At 55.5% G+C, this 20236-nt stretch overlaps 3 protein-coding genes across 3 annotated transcripts; 2 read left to right on the forward strand and 1 right to left on the reverse strand.

The window, feature by feature from the left end:
- Window positions 1-64: 64 nt before the first annotated feature.
- Window positions 65-6339, reverse strand: SRPRA (SRP receptor subunit alpha). The gene is made up of 14 exons (XM_036397457.1): window positions 6189-6339; window positions 5382-5465; window positions 4414-4577; window positions 4157-4317; window positions 3882-4035; window positions 3269-3419; window positions 3000-3106; window positions 2691-2809; window positions 2322-2408; window positions 2059-2231; window positions 1763-1976; window positions 1523-1686; window positions 1302-1400; window positions 65-1083 (listed from the first exon to the last, which is right to left on the reverse strand). The coding sequence occupies exons 1-14, from the start codon at window positions 6306-6308 to the stop codon at window positions 955-957; spliced, it is 1926 nt and encodes a 641-aa protein (XP_036253350.1). The 5' UTR covers window positions 6309-6339; the 3' UTR covers window positions 65-954.
- A 183-nt stretch (window positions 6340-6522) lies between these two features.
- On the forward strand, window positions 6523-11084 carry FOXRED1 (FAD dependent oxidoreductase domain containing 1). Its single transcript, XM_036397585.1, is given in 11 exon segments — window positions 6523-6628; window positions 7389-7528; window positions 7530-7634; window positions 7755-7865; window positions 7943-8061; window positions 8154-8248; window positions 8426-8527; window positions 8605-8672; window positions 8755-8903; window positions 9702-9831; window positions 9906-11084. Coding segments are annotated over 10 exon segments (1356 nt in total). The 5' UTR covers window positions 6523-6628; window positions 7389-7411; the 3' UTR covers window positions 10266-11084.
- An 838-nt stretch (window positions 11085-11922) lies between these two features.
- EI24 (EI24 autophagy associated transmembrane protein) lies at window positions 11923-20120 on the forward strand. The gene is made up of 11 exons (XM_036397587.2): window positions 11923-12016; window positions 12885-13031; window positions 14637-14782; window positions 15999-16059; window positions 17082-17148; window positions 17542-17666; window positions 17899-18018; window positions 18107-18218; window positions 18980-19091; window positions 19195-19269; window positions 19399-20120. Exons 2-11 carry the CDS (start codon window positions 12990-12992, stop codon window positions 19562-19564), a joined length of 1026 nt encoding a protein of 341 aa, XP_036253480.1. The 5' UTR covers window positions 11923-12016; window positions 12885-12989; the 3' UTR covers window positions 19565-20120.
- The last annotated feature ends 116 nt before the right edge of the window (window positions 20121-20236 follow it).

A 20236-nucleotide genomic window follows, 5' to 3' on the forward strand; every position in this document is an offset into this window, starting at 1 on the left:
CCCCTCCTGGTGGGAGTTCATCTCCCCCAAACCCAGTAGGAAACAGGTCCTGGCTGGAGGCAAGTTATTTATACACAGAGAACAAATTATGAAGTTTATTTTATATAAATTATGTCTCTTAGCAGACAGCATTCAATTTATTGCACTATAGCACATCTGCAATACAGAGCTACAAGACATTGTCAGAGGTTTGTATTACTCAGTGTAGCACTTCCAACCGGGATCAAGAGGCACTCGGAGCGGGGAGAAAGGGTGCAGGAAAGCAGCAAGCAGCCACCATTCTCTTCCAGTATTAATGTGGTTTGGTTTTTTTTTCCTTTTTACTAGCAAATAACGCCAAGACCAGCAGGCAGGAGCCAGGAAGGGCACGCTGCCTTCCTCCTCTGGACCTGGCTGCTGCAGCTCTCCAGCTCCTGCCCAAATACGTGGTGTCTGGGGACCCTGCTTCCGAGTCCGGGTGAGGACAGATATGGGGGACTTTAAGGCAATTTAGCATGTCCCCTCCAGCCCAGCACAGGCCATCACCTTTTTTTGGTTTATCAGCTTCGGTGGAGCTGCCACGAGCAGCAACATTATCAGCCAGATCTAACACTGCCCCTAAGCCCAGGTCCCTCCTGCCTCTGCCCTAAGCTGGTCTAAAAATCAAAAGCAGCTCAATAAAAAGCCTTCAAACCCACCAAAAAGCACAGCAGATCCTGGCACCACCCACCCCCCCGTGCAGCACGAACAATACAAAGCTCTGGATTCAGCCTCCACACAAGGGAGCCTGCGTCACTGGAGACAGAATGGAGGAACCCAGGGAAGGGCTTTTTCTGGATAAAAAGGGGGTTTATCCAAAAAAAGTACTCCTCATGCTGCCATTCCTCCATTCTGTTCTGCACTACACGGGAAAGACTAGTTGGTGACAGGGTAAAGCAGGTTCTTCTGGGACATCTGCACACAGCGATTTGGTGTTTAGGCCTTCATGAGCGCTGCGACCACGGCCTTGGCGTTAAGGCTTCGCAGATCACAGTAGGTTTGTCCGGTACCAACGAAAACGATGGGCTTGCTCGTGATGTAGGTCATGGAGATGGCAGCACCCACCTGCCGGGGACAAGCAGCACCATGAAATGCACTGCTCCCCCTCAGGGAGCTTGTCATTCATTCATCCCCCATGAGTGGAAACCAGAATTCTAAATTTGGTTCAATGGCTTAAACACAAGGAGAAAGTGCAGGAGTGCCCTGTGTATGATAGTTCCCATCTCTCCCCTCCAGTCACTGTCAGGAAGCTCTGTACAGAGTCCCCTCAGCAGCCTCCTTACCTTGTCATCAATAGTATCGAACTTGGTGAGGACGATCCCATCGATGAGCCGCGGTGTCTGGGCCATGGAGTGATCAGCCAGGGCCTTGTTGAACTTGACCTGAAGGAGAAAAAAGATCCGAGAAATGCGTTTGTGCTGCCACCATCCAATTCTCTGGTAAAACCTACAGAAATGGGTTCTTTTCCCTCTTTGTCTCTCAAGGACAAAGCCTCCACACTCACCAGCTGATCCACAGCCTCATTTCCCACCAGGGCTTCCCCAACAAACAGGACCAGGTCGGGAGCGTTGACAGCAATGAGTTTGGCCAGCGCAGTCATCAGGGGTGCGTTGTCCTGCATGCGTCCCGCCGTGTCCACCAGCACCACGTCAAAGCCCTGGTTGCGAGCTGGGGCGGCAGGGAGGCAGCGTGAAGGACAGCACTGCCCCAGCACAGCACCCCCCGCCCCCAGCCCCACACATACCATAGGAGATGGCCTCCATGGCGATGCCCGCGGCGTCCTTGCCGTATCCCTTCTCGTAGAGCTGCACCATGGTGCGCCCGCCGTGGCTCTCCGGAGGGTGCAGCGCGTTGAGGCGGCGCGTGTGGGTGCGCAGCTGCTCCACCGCGCCCGCGCGGAACGTGTCACACGCGGCAATCAGGACGCTGAAGCCGTTCTCGATGAGCCAGAACGAGATCTGCAGCAGGCAGCAGACCAGAAAAGTAGCTACACAGCCTGACCCCATCACCCCACCCCTGTGAGCCAGGGTCCTGTCCTACCTTGGCCAGGTTGGTGGACTTCCCGACCCCGTTGACACCACAGAAGGTGATGACGTAGGGCCGGCGATGGCGCTGGGCGTCCATGACATCGCGGAGGACGTCCACACGGCGCTGGGGCTGCAGGATCTGCACCAGGGCCTCCTGCAGCGCCTGCTTCACCGTCGAGGTTACCGCTGGGGAAAGGGGGTGCAAAGAGGACATGTCACACATGGGGAATGCTCCTGAGCTCCAAACCACACACTGGATGCCACACGGACACTTACTGGTGAATGTTCCCATCACCTTCCCTTCCAGTTTCTTGGCCACTGATTCACAGAGCTGCACTGCAATCTCAGCTGCCACATTTTTAGCTTGAGAAAGACAAAACAGGCAGTCAGCGCTGCTGAGAAGGTTATGTACATCCCACTTCAGTGTCAAGGGAAGGATGGAGTCAGTGTGCAGGATTCCCACTGGATCTGACTGCTGCCCCCCTTTTGCTACCCTCTTAAGGGCTTCTCAGAGGTCATATAGGAACTCACCACAGTTCCTGTGGGCAAGAATATCCCAAACCACAGGCACTACCCACACCAGGGCCCACCCAACAGAGCACAGGGAACTGCCACTGCTCCCTCACACCACGGATCCAGACGTACCAATCAAGTGATCTTTCATCTTCTCCAGCACAGGATCCATGTCCCCTCTGGTCAAGCTCTTGGAACCCACCAGGCCCTTCAGCATGCCAAACATGCCCCCCAGGCCACCTTTCTTCACACTGTGGAGAAGCAGAAGAGTTACACTGAGGTTTGAAAACGATCATCTGCAAAGGTCAGATGCAGAAGGGCTTGCCCTGAGAGGACAAACACACCAGTTTGTGCTTCCTGCATTACTGGTTAGACTGGAACAGGAGTTATGGGAGAGAAATCAAGAACCATGTGACAAGCAAGGGCTGTGGGAGCCTCTACCTGGGTTTTGAAGGGTTCTGGACAACTTTCTCCTCTTCAGCTTCATCATCACTCTCATATTCCAGGTCATAGAGACGGCCAGGCTCCCGATTTTTGTCCCCCAGGGCCTGCGAAGAGAAAAAGCAGCTTTATGGGCTGAGTGCCACAATCCTTGTTTCATGTTTCTTCATGATCCCTTCTCATCCAGGCACAGAGACTGGGCTGGATTCATAATGCCCAGCTGATCCCAGAGAATGCAAAACAGCAAACGGAGCCTGACTTTTCCTTACCATGTCAGGGTCAAACTCCTCCACAGGACAAGCCTCCGCGCTGCCGTTGGTAGCAGAATTACTGTAATCAAGTACTTTGGCATTAGAGTTCCCCAGATCCCACACCCGGGGCTTCTTCCCCTTCTCCTTCTGTGCATCAGGCTTCGGAGATCTGGTGGAACAAAGACCAGAAACACATTGTGTTCAGTGCAGGGAAGCAGCAGCCATCACCTCCTTAGGAGACGTGAAAAATAAAAGCCTGGATTACCCAAAAAAGCAGAATTTAACCAATTTGATCTCCAGAGTTTATTTATCTGAACTTTAACGCCATATGGCACCACTTCCCCTCAAGCCATATATCAATGCACTAACGCTGTCTGCTCACTAAAGACAGGTCTGGACTTCTCCCAGGGTTTCTGCATCTCCCAGCAAAGAAAATCAGGTTCTATTACCCCTCCAGGACACCCAGGTGTCTTCTCTCATTTTTTTCAGCAAGGAGAGAAATCAGGGAAATAAGGTCCAGGAAAGTGAGGTGACCCTAGGAAAGTGGCTTCCAGGGGTCACCAAAAGGAGAAGAGATTCAGCCATGGCCTAGTTCAAACATAGGCAGACTGACCATGCCCTCATCACCCACCTGGACTTCTCCCCAGCTTTCATGTGTCTCCTGAAGAATTCCTCCCGGTTCTTCTGCAGGATTTCATCCTTGGTCAGTTCCTCCTTGTCTCCTGCTGCTGAGAGCTGTTTGTCACCCGCAGATGCTTTACTGGGTGCTGCCACAGCTTCAGTTCCTGACAGGAAGAGCCCCAACACAAGCTCAGTCCAGCACCAAGTGGATTGGGAAAGCACAGCCTGCAGCACATTGCTCTGGAATATTTATTTCCCTCTCATTTATCTTCCCAATCAACTCACCATCCTTTTTGGAACCTTTGTTCTTCTTGTTCTTGACCTTCTCCTTTGGTTTCTCCCCTCGGGTTTCAATCATACACTTGACAGTCTTCTGGGATTTCAGAGACTGCTCAAACGTCTTCATTACCATGGGAGCTCGGACTTTGCTGCTTTCCTCTGCATCCCTGCAGGGAGGTGACCCATTAGCCTGGATTTCAGCTCTTCCCCCGCTCCCATCTCTGCTCAAAACAGAAATTTAAGACAAAACCCAAGCTCTGTACCGGAGGAGGCGCATGAAGTCATCTTTAAAGTCAAAGGTGCCATTTAGGAGGCCCAGGGCTCCTTTCTGCTGGAACTCGTTGCGGTACTTGTCCCTGAACTCCTTATGGACGTCGTCTATCAACTTGTCCACGTAGGTTAGAGTCAGGATCTTCTGGAAGCCCACCTGCCAAGGAGCATGGCCAACAGACACTGCACTTCCAGCTCATTCTACAGCAGCAAGCAAGCAAAAACCTCTCTGTTTAATTCAGAGTTCTTTAACTTGGGCAAGCTTCAGCATCCATGCACTTTCTGCTCCACCTTCCCAAATTTTTAAAATGCCCCCAAAAAGGTGAAAAACAGCCTAGAGCTTCACTTCAACAGGTGACTCTAACACACAGAGGCTGTCTCATGGCAACAGGGACACGTAGGGCAAGGGGAGAAAAACCTTTAGCTTATCTGTGGGTCAACAGGTAAGGCAGTATGGATATATGGAGATAAGGTGCCAGGAGACTAAAAAAGAGAGTGTTAAATGCTCCATAAAGTGAAGGGAATGATAACTTCTGGCATTTTTTCAATAGCTCTGGCCAAAGTGAAGTTTTACAAGGCTGCAGCTTCTATTTGAGGTTTGATTAGTTTTAATCCTGTTGCAGATGATTAAAATAAGCTGCTACTGCAGTGGCATTCAGCTGACAGACACCCATGTCCCCCCTTCTGGGGAGAGCCTGGCTACACTGGGGTCACTGCTCAACATCCCCTGAATTGCTCATCACAGCCCCTCACCCCCCAAAATCCCAGAGACAGAGGAGCCAAACTCTGGGAGCTGAGGTCCAGCCCTAGGCAATGCAAACAGCTGCTTGCTCAAACCTCAGCACAGCGGGAACTGTTCCCCCTCTTTTCTGGGCAAATCCCCTTCCTTTGGGTTGGGGGCACATGGGGGGCTGGAGGGACCCTCCTGCCACCACAGGGGTGCCTGGAGGGGGTCACTTACCACAAACACCAGCTCAAACTGGTTGTCCAGTTTATACTTAAGCGTGAGGGCTTCATGGGTGAAGGAGTTGTTGCCACCTCTCTCCTGGGGGAGAGGAGCCGTCAGAATGGGTGTGCCAGCAGCACCCACCATCCCCTCATGCCTGTCATCCCCCTCTCCCCACCATCATCCCTGTCACCCCCCTTTCCCAAAGCGGTCCAGCATTCCTTACACATGGCCCCACACGCCCTGGGCAGGTGGTCCCATCCATCCCCCCTCAGCTGGGTGATCCCACCCACCCCGGGGTGGCCGTGCCCCCTCTGCCCCATCCCAGGCAGGTGGTCTCATCCCAGTCTGTCGCCTCCCCAAGGTGATGGTCCCATCCACACCCCCCAAATGGGTGACCCCACACCCGTCCCCACTCCCAGAGCTGGTCGTGCCTGTGTGTCCCCTCCAACAGGTGGTTCCCACCTGTGTGCCACCCCTCTCCTACCCAGATAGATGGTCCCACTCCTATCCGTCCTCTCCCACCCTCACCGGGCTGATCCCATTCCCCCAGAGCTGTTCGTGCCCGTGGTTCCCCCGCCCCACGCAGGTGGTCCCGCTGCCCATTCCCCCGCCAGCTCCGTGGGCTCGGCTGATGTCCCTTTCCAGGCAGACGGTCCCATCCCGCCTCCCCGCCATGTCTGTGGCCTCAGCTCTCTCCTCCCCAGGCAGACGGGTCCCACCGCCCCCTTCCCTCAGGGCAGCCGGGCGCTCCCTCTCCCCCCTCGCCAGGTATGTGACCCCTACCCAACCCTGCTCCCCCCGCAGCCGGCCCCGCCCGACCTGCAGGAGGACGGAGCGGATGAGGGCGTTGACGGGGGCGGTGGCGGCGGGCCCGCGCACGCCCTGGAAGCACCAGAGGACGAGGCCGCCCTTGCTGAAGATGGTGAAGAAGTCGAGCATGGCGGCGGCGCCGGGCCCGGCGGGGCGCACACGTCGCTCTGCCCCGCGCTTCCGCCGGAAGCCCCGCCCCCCCGCGCCATTGGCGGGATGGCGACGGGCGGGGCGGGGCCAAGGCCCGGCCCAGTGGGCGGGGGCACAGGAAGGGGGCGGGACCATGCTGCGGTGGGGGCGCGCTCTGCGCGCGCGGGGAGCAGGGGGGTTTGGGGGGGGGACCCCGGAACCGGGAGGGGTCCCGGTATGGACCCCGGTATGGGGCCCGGCAGGGGTCCCGAGCCGCCCCCTCCGCACCGCGGCTCCGCTCAGCTCCGACTTCTTCCGCGGTGAGATGCGGAGGGGTCCCCGCACCGCACCGGGGATTTGGGGGACATGGGGGGAGGGGGAAGAATGGAGGGGGGGGGTCGGGGTGTGGATAGCAGGGAATGGGGAGGGAGTCAGGTAAATTGGGGTGTCCCAGGGAACGGAGAGGTTGCTGGGCTGCATGAGGATTGGGGTCGGGATTGCTGGGAACGGGGGCCGCTGGGAATGGGGGGTGCTGGGAACGAGGAGGAGCTGGGAATAGGGGGGCGTTGGGAATGGGGTAGCTAGGAATGGGGGGCGCTGGGAATGGAGGGGCGCTGGGAACGGGGTCGCTGGGGTGGTTCCGGTCTGTATGGGAGCGTGCCCGAGGGGCCTGGGGGCGATCCCTGGGGGCGGTCCCTGGGACCTGTGGGGAAGGCAGGGAGCATTGCTGGGGCTAGGGAGAGTTGGGCGGCCGGGGGTCTCAGAGGGGACTGGGGGGCTCCACCAGACCCAGGGGACACTGGAGGGGTCCCAAGGGGGCTGTCGCAGGATCCTGGTGGAGGTCTTGGGTGATTCCCAGAGCGGACTCTGGACTCGCAGCGGGAGGCACTGGTGTCATTCCAGGTTACTGGAAGCGTTCTGGTGGTTCACAGAGGGTTCGGGGGCGTTTTCCCGGTGACCCAGGGGGACCTGAGGCTGAGGGGTATCCTGGGAATGTCCCAGAGGGATTCTGGGGGATGCAGAGGTACCGGGGCTGCCGGCCGTGTCCCCCCAGGCTCGGCAGCCCCCGCTCCGCCGCAGAGCTGGGGCAGAGCCTGGAGCGCATGGCACAGACCCTGCGGGATCAGCTGCCGGCCGCGGGGAGCGCCGGGCGCGGCTGGATCCCCCCGGGCACCCACCCCGACCCCCGGCCCCCCGACGAGGCCGACGTGGTGGTGGTAGGGCGGCGGCGTGGTGGGCTGGTCCGTGGCCTACTGGCTGAAGGTGCTGGAGGGCCGGCGGCGGCGGCACGGAATGAGGGTGCTCGTGGTGGAGCGGGACCCTATGGTGAGACACCCTCGCCCAGGGCAGGCTGTGGCCCTCGGGACCCCCCTGAACCCCTTCTATTCTGGGTATTCAGAGCCTTCAGTATCAGTATGAGTACCTTTGGGTATTTATATCCTTCAGTATTCCAGAGCCTCCACAGTGCTGTCGGCAGGGGGGATCCGGCAGCAGTTTTCCCTCCGGGAAAATATCCAAATGTCCCGATTCTCTGCCAGCTTCCTCCGCAACATCAATGTACGTGGGGTTAGATGGGCTGGGGTAATTTGGGGAGTCCAGCCCCGCTCACTGTGGGTCCCCGTGTCCCCTTACAGGAATACCTTGGGGTGCCGAATGAGCCCCCCATCGACATCCAGTTCCGGCCTGGGGGGTACCTGTTCCTCGCATCCCCCCAGAACGCTGCTGCCCTCGAGGCCACCGTCCAATTGCAGAGGTGGGGGACACACATGGGACCCTCCCAGGGGGGGGTTTCAGGGGCTGGGGGTTATCCTGACCCTCCTCCACATGTTGTCCATCCCCACCCAGGGATGAAGGGGCACAGGTGACCTTGCTGTCCCCCACCCAGCTGAAGGAGAAATTCCCCTGGATGAACACAGAGGATGTGGCTGTGGCGTCTTATGGTATGTGTGGGAGGATGGGGGAGGGCATAGAGACCCCCCTCAACATCTTTCTTCATCCTCATCCTCCTGATGCATCCTTCATCCTGGCTTTGTTTATGGAAGGGGAGGTCCAGCCCTCCACAGTGCATGTATTGGGGGGGGTCACACAGTAGTTTCCCCCTGTGTTTCCCTGCCCAGGTCTGGAGGATGAAGGCTGGTTCGATCCCTGGACCCTCCTCAACGCTTTCCGGCGCAAAGCCACATCCCTGGGAGTCCAGAGCTGCTCTGGGGAGGTGCGAGGTGAGGGATGGGGGTGCACAGCAAGGCTTCCCCCCTGCCACCCCCAGGAGCCCCCACCTGACCCCAAAACCCTCCAGCTTTTGTCACCTCGACCAACTACGTGATGTCGTCAGCGCCGCCATCTGCGCGCATCAAATACGTCCACGTGAGTGTGTGTGTGCCCCCCTGGGTCCCTGGGAGTGCCCCTGAGCCCCTGCAGCCCTGACCCCCCGTCTGTGCCCTCCCAGGTTCACATGCCAGACAGCCTGGAGTACCAGCCCGTGGCCTGTGCCATCGTGGTCAATGCCGCAGGCGCCTGGGCTGGGAAGCTGCTGGAGGCAGAGGGGCTGCCCCGGGGGCTGTGCCGGCCCCCCCTGCCCATCCAGCCCAGGAAGAGGTACTGGGGCCCACAGCAGGGACAGCCTGGCAGCACCCCTCTGATGGGGGTCAGCTCCTGGGCTCAGAGTGGGGGCACACCCCAGGAACTCCTTTTTCAGGGGGTGATGCCCTTGGTGCTGTTTTAGGGGGTACTTTAGCACTGTGTCACGGGGGAGCACCTCAGCACTTTTATTTTGGGAGGAGGGTGTTATCCTGGCCCCCTGTGTCTATGAGGGGGTGACATGAACCCTTAGGTGCTATTTTGGGGGGGTCACAGAATGGGACATACATCCCAGCACCCACCACCCTCCAACTTCTGGGGGGGATGGTGAGCTTCCTCAGTTTATTTTGGGTAGGGTCTTGCATCCTGGAGCTCCCATTACTCCTCAAGTGCCCTCAGCCCCATCGTCCCCATTATGTCCTCATAATCCCCATCCCAGTGTCCCCATTATCCCCCTCAGTGTCACCTATTGCCCCCCAGCCCTAGTATCCACAGTATTCTCCCAATATTCCCAATACCCCCATTATTCCCCCAGTGCCCCCATTACCTTGCCAGTGCTCCCAGCCCTGTTACCCCCATTACCCCCACAGTACTTCAATTATTCCCCCAGTGCCCCCACCCCTATTACTCCCATTACCCCCACAGTACTTTAATTATCCCCCCCAGTGCCCACAGCCCCTCCAGTGTGCCTAGGAGTGACATGACCTCCTCAATGTTATTTTTCTGGGGGGGACAAACATCTCCACATCCCAGCCCCACTGCACCACACTGAGGGGCAAGAGTAGCAACTCTCACACTCTTTTGGGGGTTCCCCAGGTATGTGTTCACCTGGCACTGCCCCAACGGCCCTGGCCTCTCCTGCCCCTTCCTCATCGACACCTCTGGTGCTTATTTCCGTCCTGACGGCGCTGCCGGGAACTACCTGGGTGGGATGAGCCCCCCCGAGGTGAGCCCACAGGGTCCCCTCAGATCACTCACCCCCCTGTTCTTATCAGACACCCCCAGCTTATCCTTTTCCAGGAGGAAGAGCCGGATCCCAGCGATCTCTCGGTGGATCACGATTATTTCCAGGAGCAGATCTGGCCCCGGCTGGCTCGGCGGGTCCCAGCCTTTGAATCCCTGCGGGTCAGGGGCTCTTGGGCAGGGTACTACGACTACAACACCTTCGACCAGAATGGGGTGCTGGGCCCTCACCCCCGGCTGGAGAACCTGTTTTCAGCTGCGGGGTTTAGTGGCCACGGGCTGCAGCACGCGCCGGCCGCTGGCAGGGCCCTGGCCGAGCTGGTGCTCAGGGGCCGCTTCGAGACCCTGGACCTGCGGAGGCTGGGCTGGAACAGGCTGCTGGATGGGGAGCCACTGCAGGAGCACGGCGTGGTTTGATGGGGGCGGGGAGGGGGGAAACTGAGGCACAGCCGTGGACCCCCTCCCCAGGCCAGAGGTGGCGTCCTGTAGGAATAAAATGGATGGATGGATGATGAGTGTGCCAGAGAATTAATGGGGTCCACGCCTGCCATGCTCCCTCCACCAGTGCTACCAGTATCCTCCCAGTATCCTCAGTTCTAATGTCCCCATTGACACCTTCCACAACTTCAGTGTCCCCACTACACTCCATTCCCTCCCAATATCCCCATTATGTTCCCATACCTGCAGTCCCCAGGATCTCAGTGTTACCTACTGCCTCCCCAGTTTCCCCTAATCTCAGTGTCCTCACAGTGTTCCATTGTTCCAGTGCTCCCATTATCCAGTGCTCCAATCCCTCCAGCCCCAGTACCCCCATTATGTTCCTATGCTCCAGATCCAGTGTCCATGTTATCCCTCCAGTGTCCCTTGCTGTCCCCACAGTGTCCCCTCTAACCCCTATTCCCTTCAGTGTGGTATTCACATTCTCTGAACAGAGAGAGACATAATTCTCTCTCCCAGGATTTTTCCTGGGGAAGGCAGTGAGAGAGAAGAAATAAAACAATTATCTCTACTTGCTGCTCCTGTTTGGCACATGTGGAATGTGTTATGGTTATTGTTTACCAAGAATGATTTGTTAATTGGACCGGTGATGGTTGTTTGGACAGATTGACCAATTGGGTCAAAGCTGTGTCGTGACTGTCTGGAAAGGGTCACAGGTTTTTCTTTAGTGTAGTTTAGTATAGAGTATAGTATAGTATGTAATGTAGCCTAAATAAAGCTTTTCATCAGCCTTCTGAATCTTGGAGTCAGAGCACGTTATTCCCCTGCTGGGGGACACCTGCATCAATACCCCCAGTGCTTCCATTATGATCCAGTGCCCTCAATATTCCCCCAGTGCCTCCAGCCCCAGTATCCCCGCAGTGTTCTCAGTATCCCTCCAGTGCCCCAGCTCCAGTATGCCCATTCCCCCCTGTATCCCCAGTGCCCCAGCCCCAGTACTCCCATTCCCCCCAGTATCCCCAGTATGCCCCCACTATTCCCAGTGTTCCCAGTGCCCCCGGCCCCAGTATCCCCCCATTGTTCCCACAGTGCCCCCAGCCTCAGAACACCCATTCCCTTCAGTATCCCCCCAGTGTTCCTGCAGTGCCCCAGCCCCAGTAAGCCCATTCCTCCCAGTGTTCCCAGTATTCCCATTCCCCCTGGTATCCCCAGTACCCCTACAGTGCCCCAGCCCCAGTGTGCCCATTCCCCTGATATCCCCTCAGTGTTCCCGCTATCCCCCCAGTGCCTCAGCCCCAGTACGCCCATTCTCCCCAGTATTCCAGTGCCCCCGGCCCCAGTACATCCATTCTCCCCGGTATCCCCAGTGTTCCCGCAGTGCCCCAGCCCCGGTACTCCCACTCCCCCCCAGTATCTCCAGTATCCCCCCAGTGGTCCCAATACCCTTCCCCGTGCATGTGGCGCCCTCTGGCGGCGGGAGGCAGCAGCGCGCACGCGCAACTGCATTTGGGGCAGAGGTGGCCGCACGGGCCCTTGGCGCATGCGCAGTTGATGGGGTGGGCGGTACCGGGGTGGTGGGCGGTGCCCAGCTGTGGGCGTGTCCCGTTGGTGGGCGGGGCGAGCGGCGGCGGGCGGGGCCGCGGCAGTGCGTGTGCGCGGCGCATGCGCGGTGGGCGCGGCCGGGCCGTGTGAGCCGGGCCCGTCCCGCCGTGCGCCCCCGGCCGGCCCCGGTGAGTGCGGGGGGACCGGGGGGCCGGGGGCGGCGCACGGAGACAGGCGCGGGGGGCACCGCCGGGGACCGCGGCCTTCCTGTGTCGAAACAAACCCCCCGGGGGCTCTGGGCACTGCGGGGGCGGCCCTGAGGGCATTTGGGAGCTGTCCCCTTAGAACACCGTGCGGGAGGCTGTGGAAACAGCCCGGGGTAAAGCGCGGGGCCCCGGCAGCCACGGCGGGGTCTGCCCTCCCCAGGTGCCTGAGGGTCACCCTCACCTGTCAGGGGTGCAGACGCCCAGGTCACCCCTCGGCTGCCAGGGGTGCAGACCCCCAGGTCACCCCTCAGCAGAGGCAATTCCTGTGGGTGTCCTGCTCGGCAGGGTGTTCCGTGACTCGGGTTTTTAGGAGGAAGCTGCCTGTGATTAACTGGGCAATAAATCTGGAGGTCAGTTCTGGTTCCGCAGCTTAGATCCCGGCAGGGTTTGACTCAGAATAACCAAAACAAAGGCGTTTTTTAAATGATTTTAAATGGTTTGCGTCCCGCGGCTGCAGCAGCAGCAGCACTGCCGTGCCGGGTTTGTGACTTCAGCCTGCTCCAGAGCTGCCTGGAGGATCGAGAGGTTTGCATGCTGCTGGGAAAGCACGAGTTTTGGTAGCTGCTGGTTTATTTTTGCCTTGTTGCAGAGGCTGGTTTTCTTTCTCTGGTGGTTTCCAAGAGCTGTTCCTCTAAGCCTGGGCTCGCTGGGTCCATCCCCTGGCCTGTTGGAGGGTGGCTGTGCCCAGCGAGGGCCGGGAATGCTGTTGGGAATCAGCGGGGTGTGCCTGACCCTGGAATTCCCGGCCAGCCCGCTGTTCCCAGCTGTGCCCTGTGTGTTCTCTCCGCAGGCTCCTCCGTTTCCCATCTCTCCAGGATGAGAGAGGCCTGGGCCCGGCTCTCCCCCTCTCCCTGTAGTTGATAGTTTGGGAAGCAGAGGTGATGCTGGAGTCGAGATGGCCGACAGCGTGAGAATCTTCCTTCATGACCTCGTCAGGGTGAGGCTCCTGGGGCTGCTCCTGGCACTTCGGGAGCACCCTCCTTCCCGAGGCATTGCTTTTCTGCTGTTTTAGTGCAGATTCTGGGAATTAATAAAGGTTGAAAGAGTCTTCCTGCTGTAAGTCTTGTAGAGACTGCACTGGCTGAGATGTGGTGTGAACCTGTGCAGGGATTCCTTCCAGGATTTCTGTGTTTGGATAAAATCAGGTGCACAATCAGTGTGGAGCTGGTTCTTGGTGACTTGTCTAAGGAAGGAAAAGGGTCTCCAAGTGTATTTCAACCCTGTTGTGTGGTGTGTCTATTGCAAAGGGCTCAGTGTTTGCTGCTGAACCTCTGACAGATTTCCTTTGAGCACAAATTAATGAAAAATCTTTATAATATTAATTATCAAATAACAATATATAACAACACACAAAGTTTATAATATATTTTAATATAGAGTGTACAATATTGTGTATAATTTAATAATAATAACAACAATAATAAATTAATGTCTGTGGCCACAGCAGCTCTGTCCTAGCAGTAAGGTCTGTGTCACCTCACTGTTCCCACCCTGTCTTCCATCATCCAGGGTTAAATACAGGCTAAAAGCCTCTCTTGCTGTGTCACTGAGCAATAACTCGTGCTCAGAAATAAATCTGTTTGGAAAACAGACTAAGGTTTGATCAAAGCCCTGTGGCCAGAACCTAAAAGCAGGAGTTGTGTCATTTCCCAGGGCTCCTACACCATCAGCTGGAAGAGCTGCCTGGGCCAGGGACATGAATTTGGGATTGGAATTTATCCTCTTGGGGAAGAACTCCATGAACCCAACAAGGGTGGTGACACCATCCTGGCTCATCCTTAGGATTTTTATTTTAAAGAGAAATTTTGATGACAATGGATATGGGATCATCTGGAGCTTGAAATAATTGGACAGGATCCCAGAGTGGTTTGGGTTGGAAGGGACCTTTAAGTCTTTCTTGCTCCATGTCCCTGCCAAGGGCAGGGGCACTTTCTACTATCCCAGGGTGCTCCAGGCCCCATCCAGCCTGGCCTTGGGCACTTCTAGGGATGGGACAGCCACAACCTCTCTGGACAAGCCAAGTCCTAGGAGGCAGCTCTGCAAATCTTCCAAACATGGAGTAAGGGAAGACTTCTGAGCATTCCCTTATTAACAGGATGGATGTGGCTGGTGGGAGGGAGTTTCTGGGATGAGGACAGATGCTTTTATTTGTGAAGGTATAAGCATCAAACTCATAGCATACACTGAGACTTCACACATCCCAAATATTGGTGTAATTCCATTTTATTGGCCTCAGAAAGCTGGCAGGGGATGAGGGGCTTCCTGCCAGCCAAGGCTGCGAGAGATCGGACTCTGATTTTTTGCCAGGGTTTTAAATAGTGCAGATTGGAAGAGAAATTGCACCTTTACAGACAAAATTACTGCTGGTCACAGAGATGCTGGAACATGCAGTGATTTGGGTCACTGGGCCATGGAAGAGTGGTGGTGTTGCTGCTCCAGCTGGGCCCAAGCAGGCAGGGAGTGAGGCCAGCCGTGGCACCAGGAGGGTTTGGATGGCTTGGCTCAGCCACATGCCATTGCTCCTCTCTCCTCATGTCCACAGGGAATTAAGGACTCCATCTGGGGCATCTGCACCATCTCCAAGCTGGATGCCCGGATCCAGCAGAAAAGGGAAGAGCAGAGGCGGAGGAGAGCCAACAGTGCACTCGCCCAGCGGAGGTTTCACATGGAAGAGAAGAAGCAAGAGAAGTGAGTATGGGGTGTGGCTGCTCAGAAATGGGGTAATTCCCCTCTCCTCTGGTAGCCAGAGCCAATGAATGGGAAACACGTGGTATGAAACTCCCTTTTTGCTCTGTGTCATGGAGCTGGAGATAAGGAGTCGGACCTTTTATGTTGTTTGATAATCAGTTTGAATTACCACTGAAAGAACGTGGATTTATGGGTTTCTTTTCCTCCTGAATCCTCCTGCTATCTCAAATCCATTGTTGGTGCTGGTAATTGTGGGATCAGGGAAGAAACAGCAGCTTGGATCCAATGTCCACATCGAAGCAGACTGAGTGTCTCTTTTCCTCAGCCCTGCTGTGTTTTGTGGAGTTTGGAGCTGCAGAACCTCGGTGGCTCTGGAAATGCCAGAATTATCCCCATGCAGGAGCAAACAGCATCTGTTTCCATGTCTGACTCCCTGACCATGCCAGGATGTCTCTGCTGCCCTGATGGCACTGGGCTGGCATCTCACACAGTGGTTTTGGGCAGTAATGCACATTCTGAGACAAATTTACCAATTATTGTGGCTGGCTGGTTGGGAGGCTGGCTGAAAGGTGAAAGAAAAGTCTCCCATGATCCTGACACATCTCAGGGGTATCTGCAGCTCCACTTCTGGGCTGCCTCTGAAGAAAAATACAACTTTTGTTGTTGTTGTTGTTGTTTATATAAATAGCTGAATTTTGGTGGTTTTCTTTATAGCAAAATCATTCTGGAGTCAAGAGCTGACTGGGAAAGTGCTGCAAAGTCCCACAGAGCTGCTCTTGCATGTCCAAATAGACACCAAAACCATCCTGAGCTGAAACAGCCTCTTCTGAGACTAAAACATGCCCAAAATTTCACAGTTTTATTGTGGCAAGAGTTTGGGGAGAACAGAGCCTGAGATCTACAATATGTGCTTGAAAATCTGGAAGAAAGCTTTGCTTTTCTTCTGTTTCAGTGCAGATTTTGGGAATTAATAAAGGTTGAAAGAGTCTTCCTGGTGTAAGTCTTGCAGAGACTGCCCTGGCTGAGACGTGGTGTGAACTTGTGCAGAGATTCCTTCCAGGATTTCTGTGTTTGGATAAAATCAGGCGCACAATCAGTGTGGAGCTGGTTCTTGGTGACTTTTCCAAGGTGTCCAAAACGTGGGGCAGAAGCAGTTAGCACTTGGGAGGGAACATTTCTCCAGGTGCTGGGACATTAACACGCCTCTCTCCCACAGTGAACCCCGGATAGTGAGCCGCATATTTCAGTGTTGTGCCTGGAATGGAGGTGTCTTCTGGGTATGTGGAGATTGTTCTTATTTATTACAGCTTTTATTTGAAAACCCACGTGCTGCTCCAGCCCTCCTAGACTGTGAGTGGTGAGCCATCAGCATGGCAGCAGGAATTTTTGGGAACCACCACATTCCCATCCCAATGCTATATTTTAAGGGATTCACTATGGGATACAGGACCACAGACTTACTCAAGAGATCAACACATGAAACCCAAGCTGCTTTTCCAAGTCTTTGAGACTTCTCCTGAACATTCAATTCCTGCTTTGCTGCAGCCTGGGATACTGTTTTGCCAATTGGATATTGACATCTTAAAGACATTTCCTCAGCTCTGACTTGCTATGCCTGGTTCATAGAGCTGATCCTTAATGGAGCCAACACTTTATAAATCAAATAACCAAATAAATGGCTTCATTTTCTCATTACACTGGTGCAGAGTACGAGGGATGTGTGACAGTGTTCCCAGGGGTTTTAGGATGAGGAAAGAGACGAGAATGTTGACTCCATGTTTCAGAAAGCTTGATTTATTATTTTGTGATATATATTATATTAAAAGTATACTAAAAGAAAAGAAGAAATAATTTCATCAGAAGGCTGGCTAAGAATAGAAAAGGAATGATAACAAAGGCTTGTGACTGACCAAGACAGTCTGGACAGCTGGACTGTGATTGGCCATTAATTAGAAACAGCCAACCTGGACCAATCAAAGATCCACCTGTGTTGCATTCCACAGCAGCAGATAATCATTGTTTACATTTTGTTCCTGAGGCCTCTCAGATTCTCAGGAGAAAAAAAAATCCTAAGGAAAGGATTTTTCATAAACTATCATGGCTACAGGGATGGGCATGGAAATGTTAAAGTGTTCAGCTGTAGATTGTGGCTGCATTTAAACAGAAATCCTTGCTCCTGTCTATTTGTGGATTGTTGGGAGAGGAGAGGCACATGTGCCTTTGGATCTGTAGCCACCACAGGAGCACAAAATGCCCGTGCAGTGCCTCACTGAGGTTCCTTGTTTGTTTCTCCCTGCAGCTTAGTCTCTTCTTGTTCTACCGAGTGTTCATCCCCGTCCTTCAGTCGGTCACGGCGCAGATCATCGGTGGGTGCCTTTCCCCCTGGGGGTTCCAGGCTGCTCAGCAGTCCATGGGATGGATGAGTTCAGGGTCTTTGTCCCATTGAGCTGTTCCTCACACCTCTGTCTCCTTGTGTTGTTTTCCTCTTCTTCCCAGAATCAACCAATCCCATCATTAATTGTCTAGTGGAAAATCAGGGATGGATCACCCTGCTGTACACACCAGGGATCCAGCCTGGGGGTCTTGCCATTTCAAACACATTTGTCTGTGTGTTTTTGCATTTAAATATAAATCAAGTGGGTGGAAATGTGCTTTTAGAGAACTAGAGTCAGGAGAAACTCCCTGTTGGCTGCGCCAGGAAGCATTTGGAGGTTCCTACACCAGTTCCTCACATGTGCCTCTCTGTCTCTCTTCCAAAGGTGACCCTTCCTTACATGGTGATGTCTGGTCCTGGCTGGAGTTCATCCTCACTTCCATTTTCAGCGCTCTCTGGGTCCTGCCCCTCTTTGTGCTCAGTAAGGTGGTCAATGCCATCTGGTTTCAGGTGGGTGACAGGAACCTGGGCCCTGCCTTGAGCAAACATGGGGCGTTTCCTCAGTGGGTGGGGCTTGATCAGGTGGTGTGGGAGCACAGCATGAAATCCCGCCCCAAAACAGGCTCTGGGCATATTCCTGGTGGGCAAAGGCAGCTCAGGAGCATCACCCTGGGTTTAATTTCCCTGAAGCCCCCATTGCTCTGGGATTCCATTAGCCTGAAGCCCGTGTCTGTGCTGGCAGGACATCGCAGACCTGGCGTTTGAAGTGTCGGGCAGGAAGCCTCACCCCTTCCCCAGCGTCAGCAAAATCATCGCTGACATGTTGTTCAACCTCCTGCTGCAGGCACTTTTCCTCATCCAGGTGAGACAAGCAATTACCCCACAGCTCAAGGGCTGCCCTGCCCCAAATCTGAGCATCCCTCCCTCCATCTGCTCCTTTTCTGTCCCAGGGAATGATCGTGAGCCTCTTCCCTATTGACCTCATTGGGCAGCTGATCAGCCTCCTCCACATGTCGCTGCTCTACTCGCTCTACTGCTTCGAGTACCGCTGGTTCAACAAAGGTGAGGGAGGCTCCTGCATGGAAAGGGGGAGCTTGCCTGGATTGAGCATTTCTCTACTGAAGGAGCATCCAATTGGGGTGTCAGACACTGATCTTCCATCAGTTTTTATATGGGATGAAGGGTAAATGTGGGCCAGCAGAGTGCTCAGGTGGTAAGAAGGCCAGTGGTACCTGGCCTGTACCAGCCCCAGTGTGGGCACAGCCCCAGGGCATTGCCTGTGCCCCTGTGCTGGGCACTGGTGAGGCCTTCAGTGCTGTGTCCAGTTCTGGGGCCCTCAGGACAAGAAGGACATTGAGGGGCTGGAGCATGTCCAGAGATGAGTACAGAGCTGGTGAAGAGTCTGGGGGAGCTCAGCCTGAAGAAAAGGAAGCTCGGGGGGACCTTCTGGTTCTGCACAACTCCTTGACAGGAGGGGACAGCTGAGGGGTTGGGCTCTGCTCCCACAGAAAAAGTGACAGGATGAGAGGACATGGCTTCAGGCTGTGCTGGGGAGGTTCAGGTTGGAGCTCAGGATGATTTTTTTCACTGAAAGGGTGGTCAGGCATTGGAAGGGGCTGCCCAGGGAGGTGGTGTAGTCCCCATCCCTGGAGTTGTTCAGGAGGTGACTGAATGTGGCACTCAGTGCTCTGGTCTCTGGACAATGTGAGGATTGGTCAAAGGAGGTGATTGGAGATCTTTTCCAGCCTAAATGGTTCTGTGAATCTGCAGTGAGGGTGTCTCCTCCCCAAGGGTTCATTTCCATAGGATTCTCCTCTTGGCAGGAATCGAAATGCACCAACGGTTGTCCAACATCGAGAGGAACTGGCCCTACTACTTCGGCTTTGGCTTGCCCCTGGCATTTCTCACAGCCATGCAGTCCTCCTACATCATCAGGTGGGAAAGCCACTCTGGCCCCTCCTCCTCCTGACACCCACTGAGTGCCCTTTATTTTATTTTATTTTATTGTATTTTATTTTATTGTATTTTTCCCTTGCAGCGGTTGCCTCTTCTCCATCCTTTTCCCTCTCTTCATCATCAGCGCCAACGAAGCCAGGACCCCCGGCAAAACCTAGTGAGTATCCTTCAGTGCCACCCACTCCCTGACCCCTGTCCAGCACCCCCAGCCTCCCCCAGTGCTCCCCAAAACCGGGAGCGGGGGTGCTCCTGGCATCCAGAGCTGATGGACTTTCTTCCCTTTCAGCCACTTCCAGCTCCGTCTCTTCTCCTTGGTGGTTTTCCTCAGCAACAGACTCTTTCACAAGACCGTTTACCTTCAGTCCGCCCTGAGCGGTGCTTCCTCCTCCCCCTCCTCCTCCTCCTCCTCCTCGCCCTCTCCTGCCAAACACGCGGCTGCTCCGGGGCACTGAGCTGCCCCCAGAGCCCGGGGAGGGGGGACCCCCACGGGCTTCTCTGCACCCCCGATCTCCAGGGACGGGCAGGACCCAGCCTGACGAGGTGTCACTGTCAGTTCTGCGTCTCCCCCTGGAAATTTTTTGGGGGAAAAATCTGGGTTTTTAACACCTTTGTGAGTTTCCAGGAGCCGGGTTGTGCCCTGCGCTTGTTTTATAGTGGACTCTTTTGTACGCCTTTCCCGTGCCATGTCCCCGCTCGGGCCGTGGGTCGCAAGCCCGTCACCCGTTTTGCCGTTGTGTCCCTCCCGTGTCTCCCCCGTGTCCCCTGCCCCTCGTCCCCCTTCCCGCTCCCTCCATCTCCCCTAACTCAGGTCGTGGGAGGGGGGCGGGTATTTCCGGGAGCTCCCGCTGCCGTCGAGCACAGCGTCCCCCTGCCGTGCATGTACCGTTTCTGTCGGGTCGGGGAAGGAACCGGTGACGTTCAGACCCCTTTGGATATTTCGGGCCGGTTTATCAACTTTTCTCTAGTATTTTCACACTGAAACATTAAACGGAGAGACCACGATTCTCAGCCCTTCTGTTCTGCCGCTCTCGTTCCTGCGGGCGGGGTTCCCGGGCCGGGCTCCCCCCGCGCCCCCGGTGGTTCCGCCGCCCACGTGGCCAGGCGCGCTTCCGCTTCCGGCCACG

This window comes from Molothrus ater, chromosome 22 (assembly GCF_012460135.2).
Source record: "Molothrus ater isolate BHLD 08-10-18 breed brown headed cowbird chromosome 22, BPBGC_Mater_1.1, whole genome shotgun sequence".
Lineage (NCBI taxonomy): Eukaryota > Metazoa > Chordata > Aves > Passeriformes > Icteridae > Molothrus > Molothrus ater.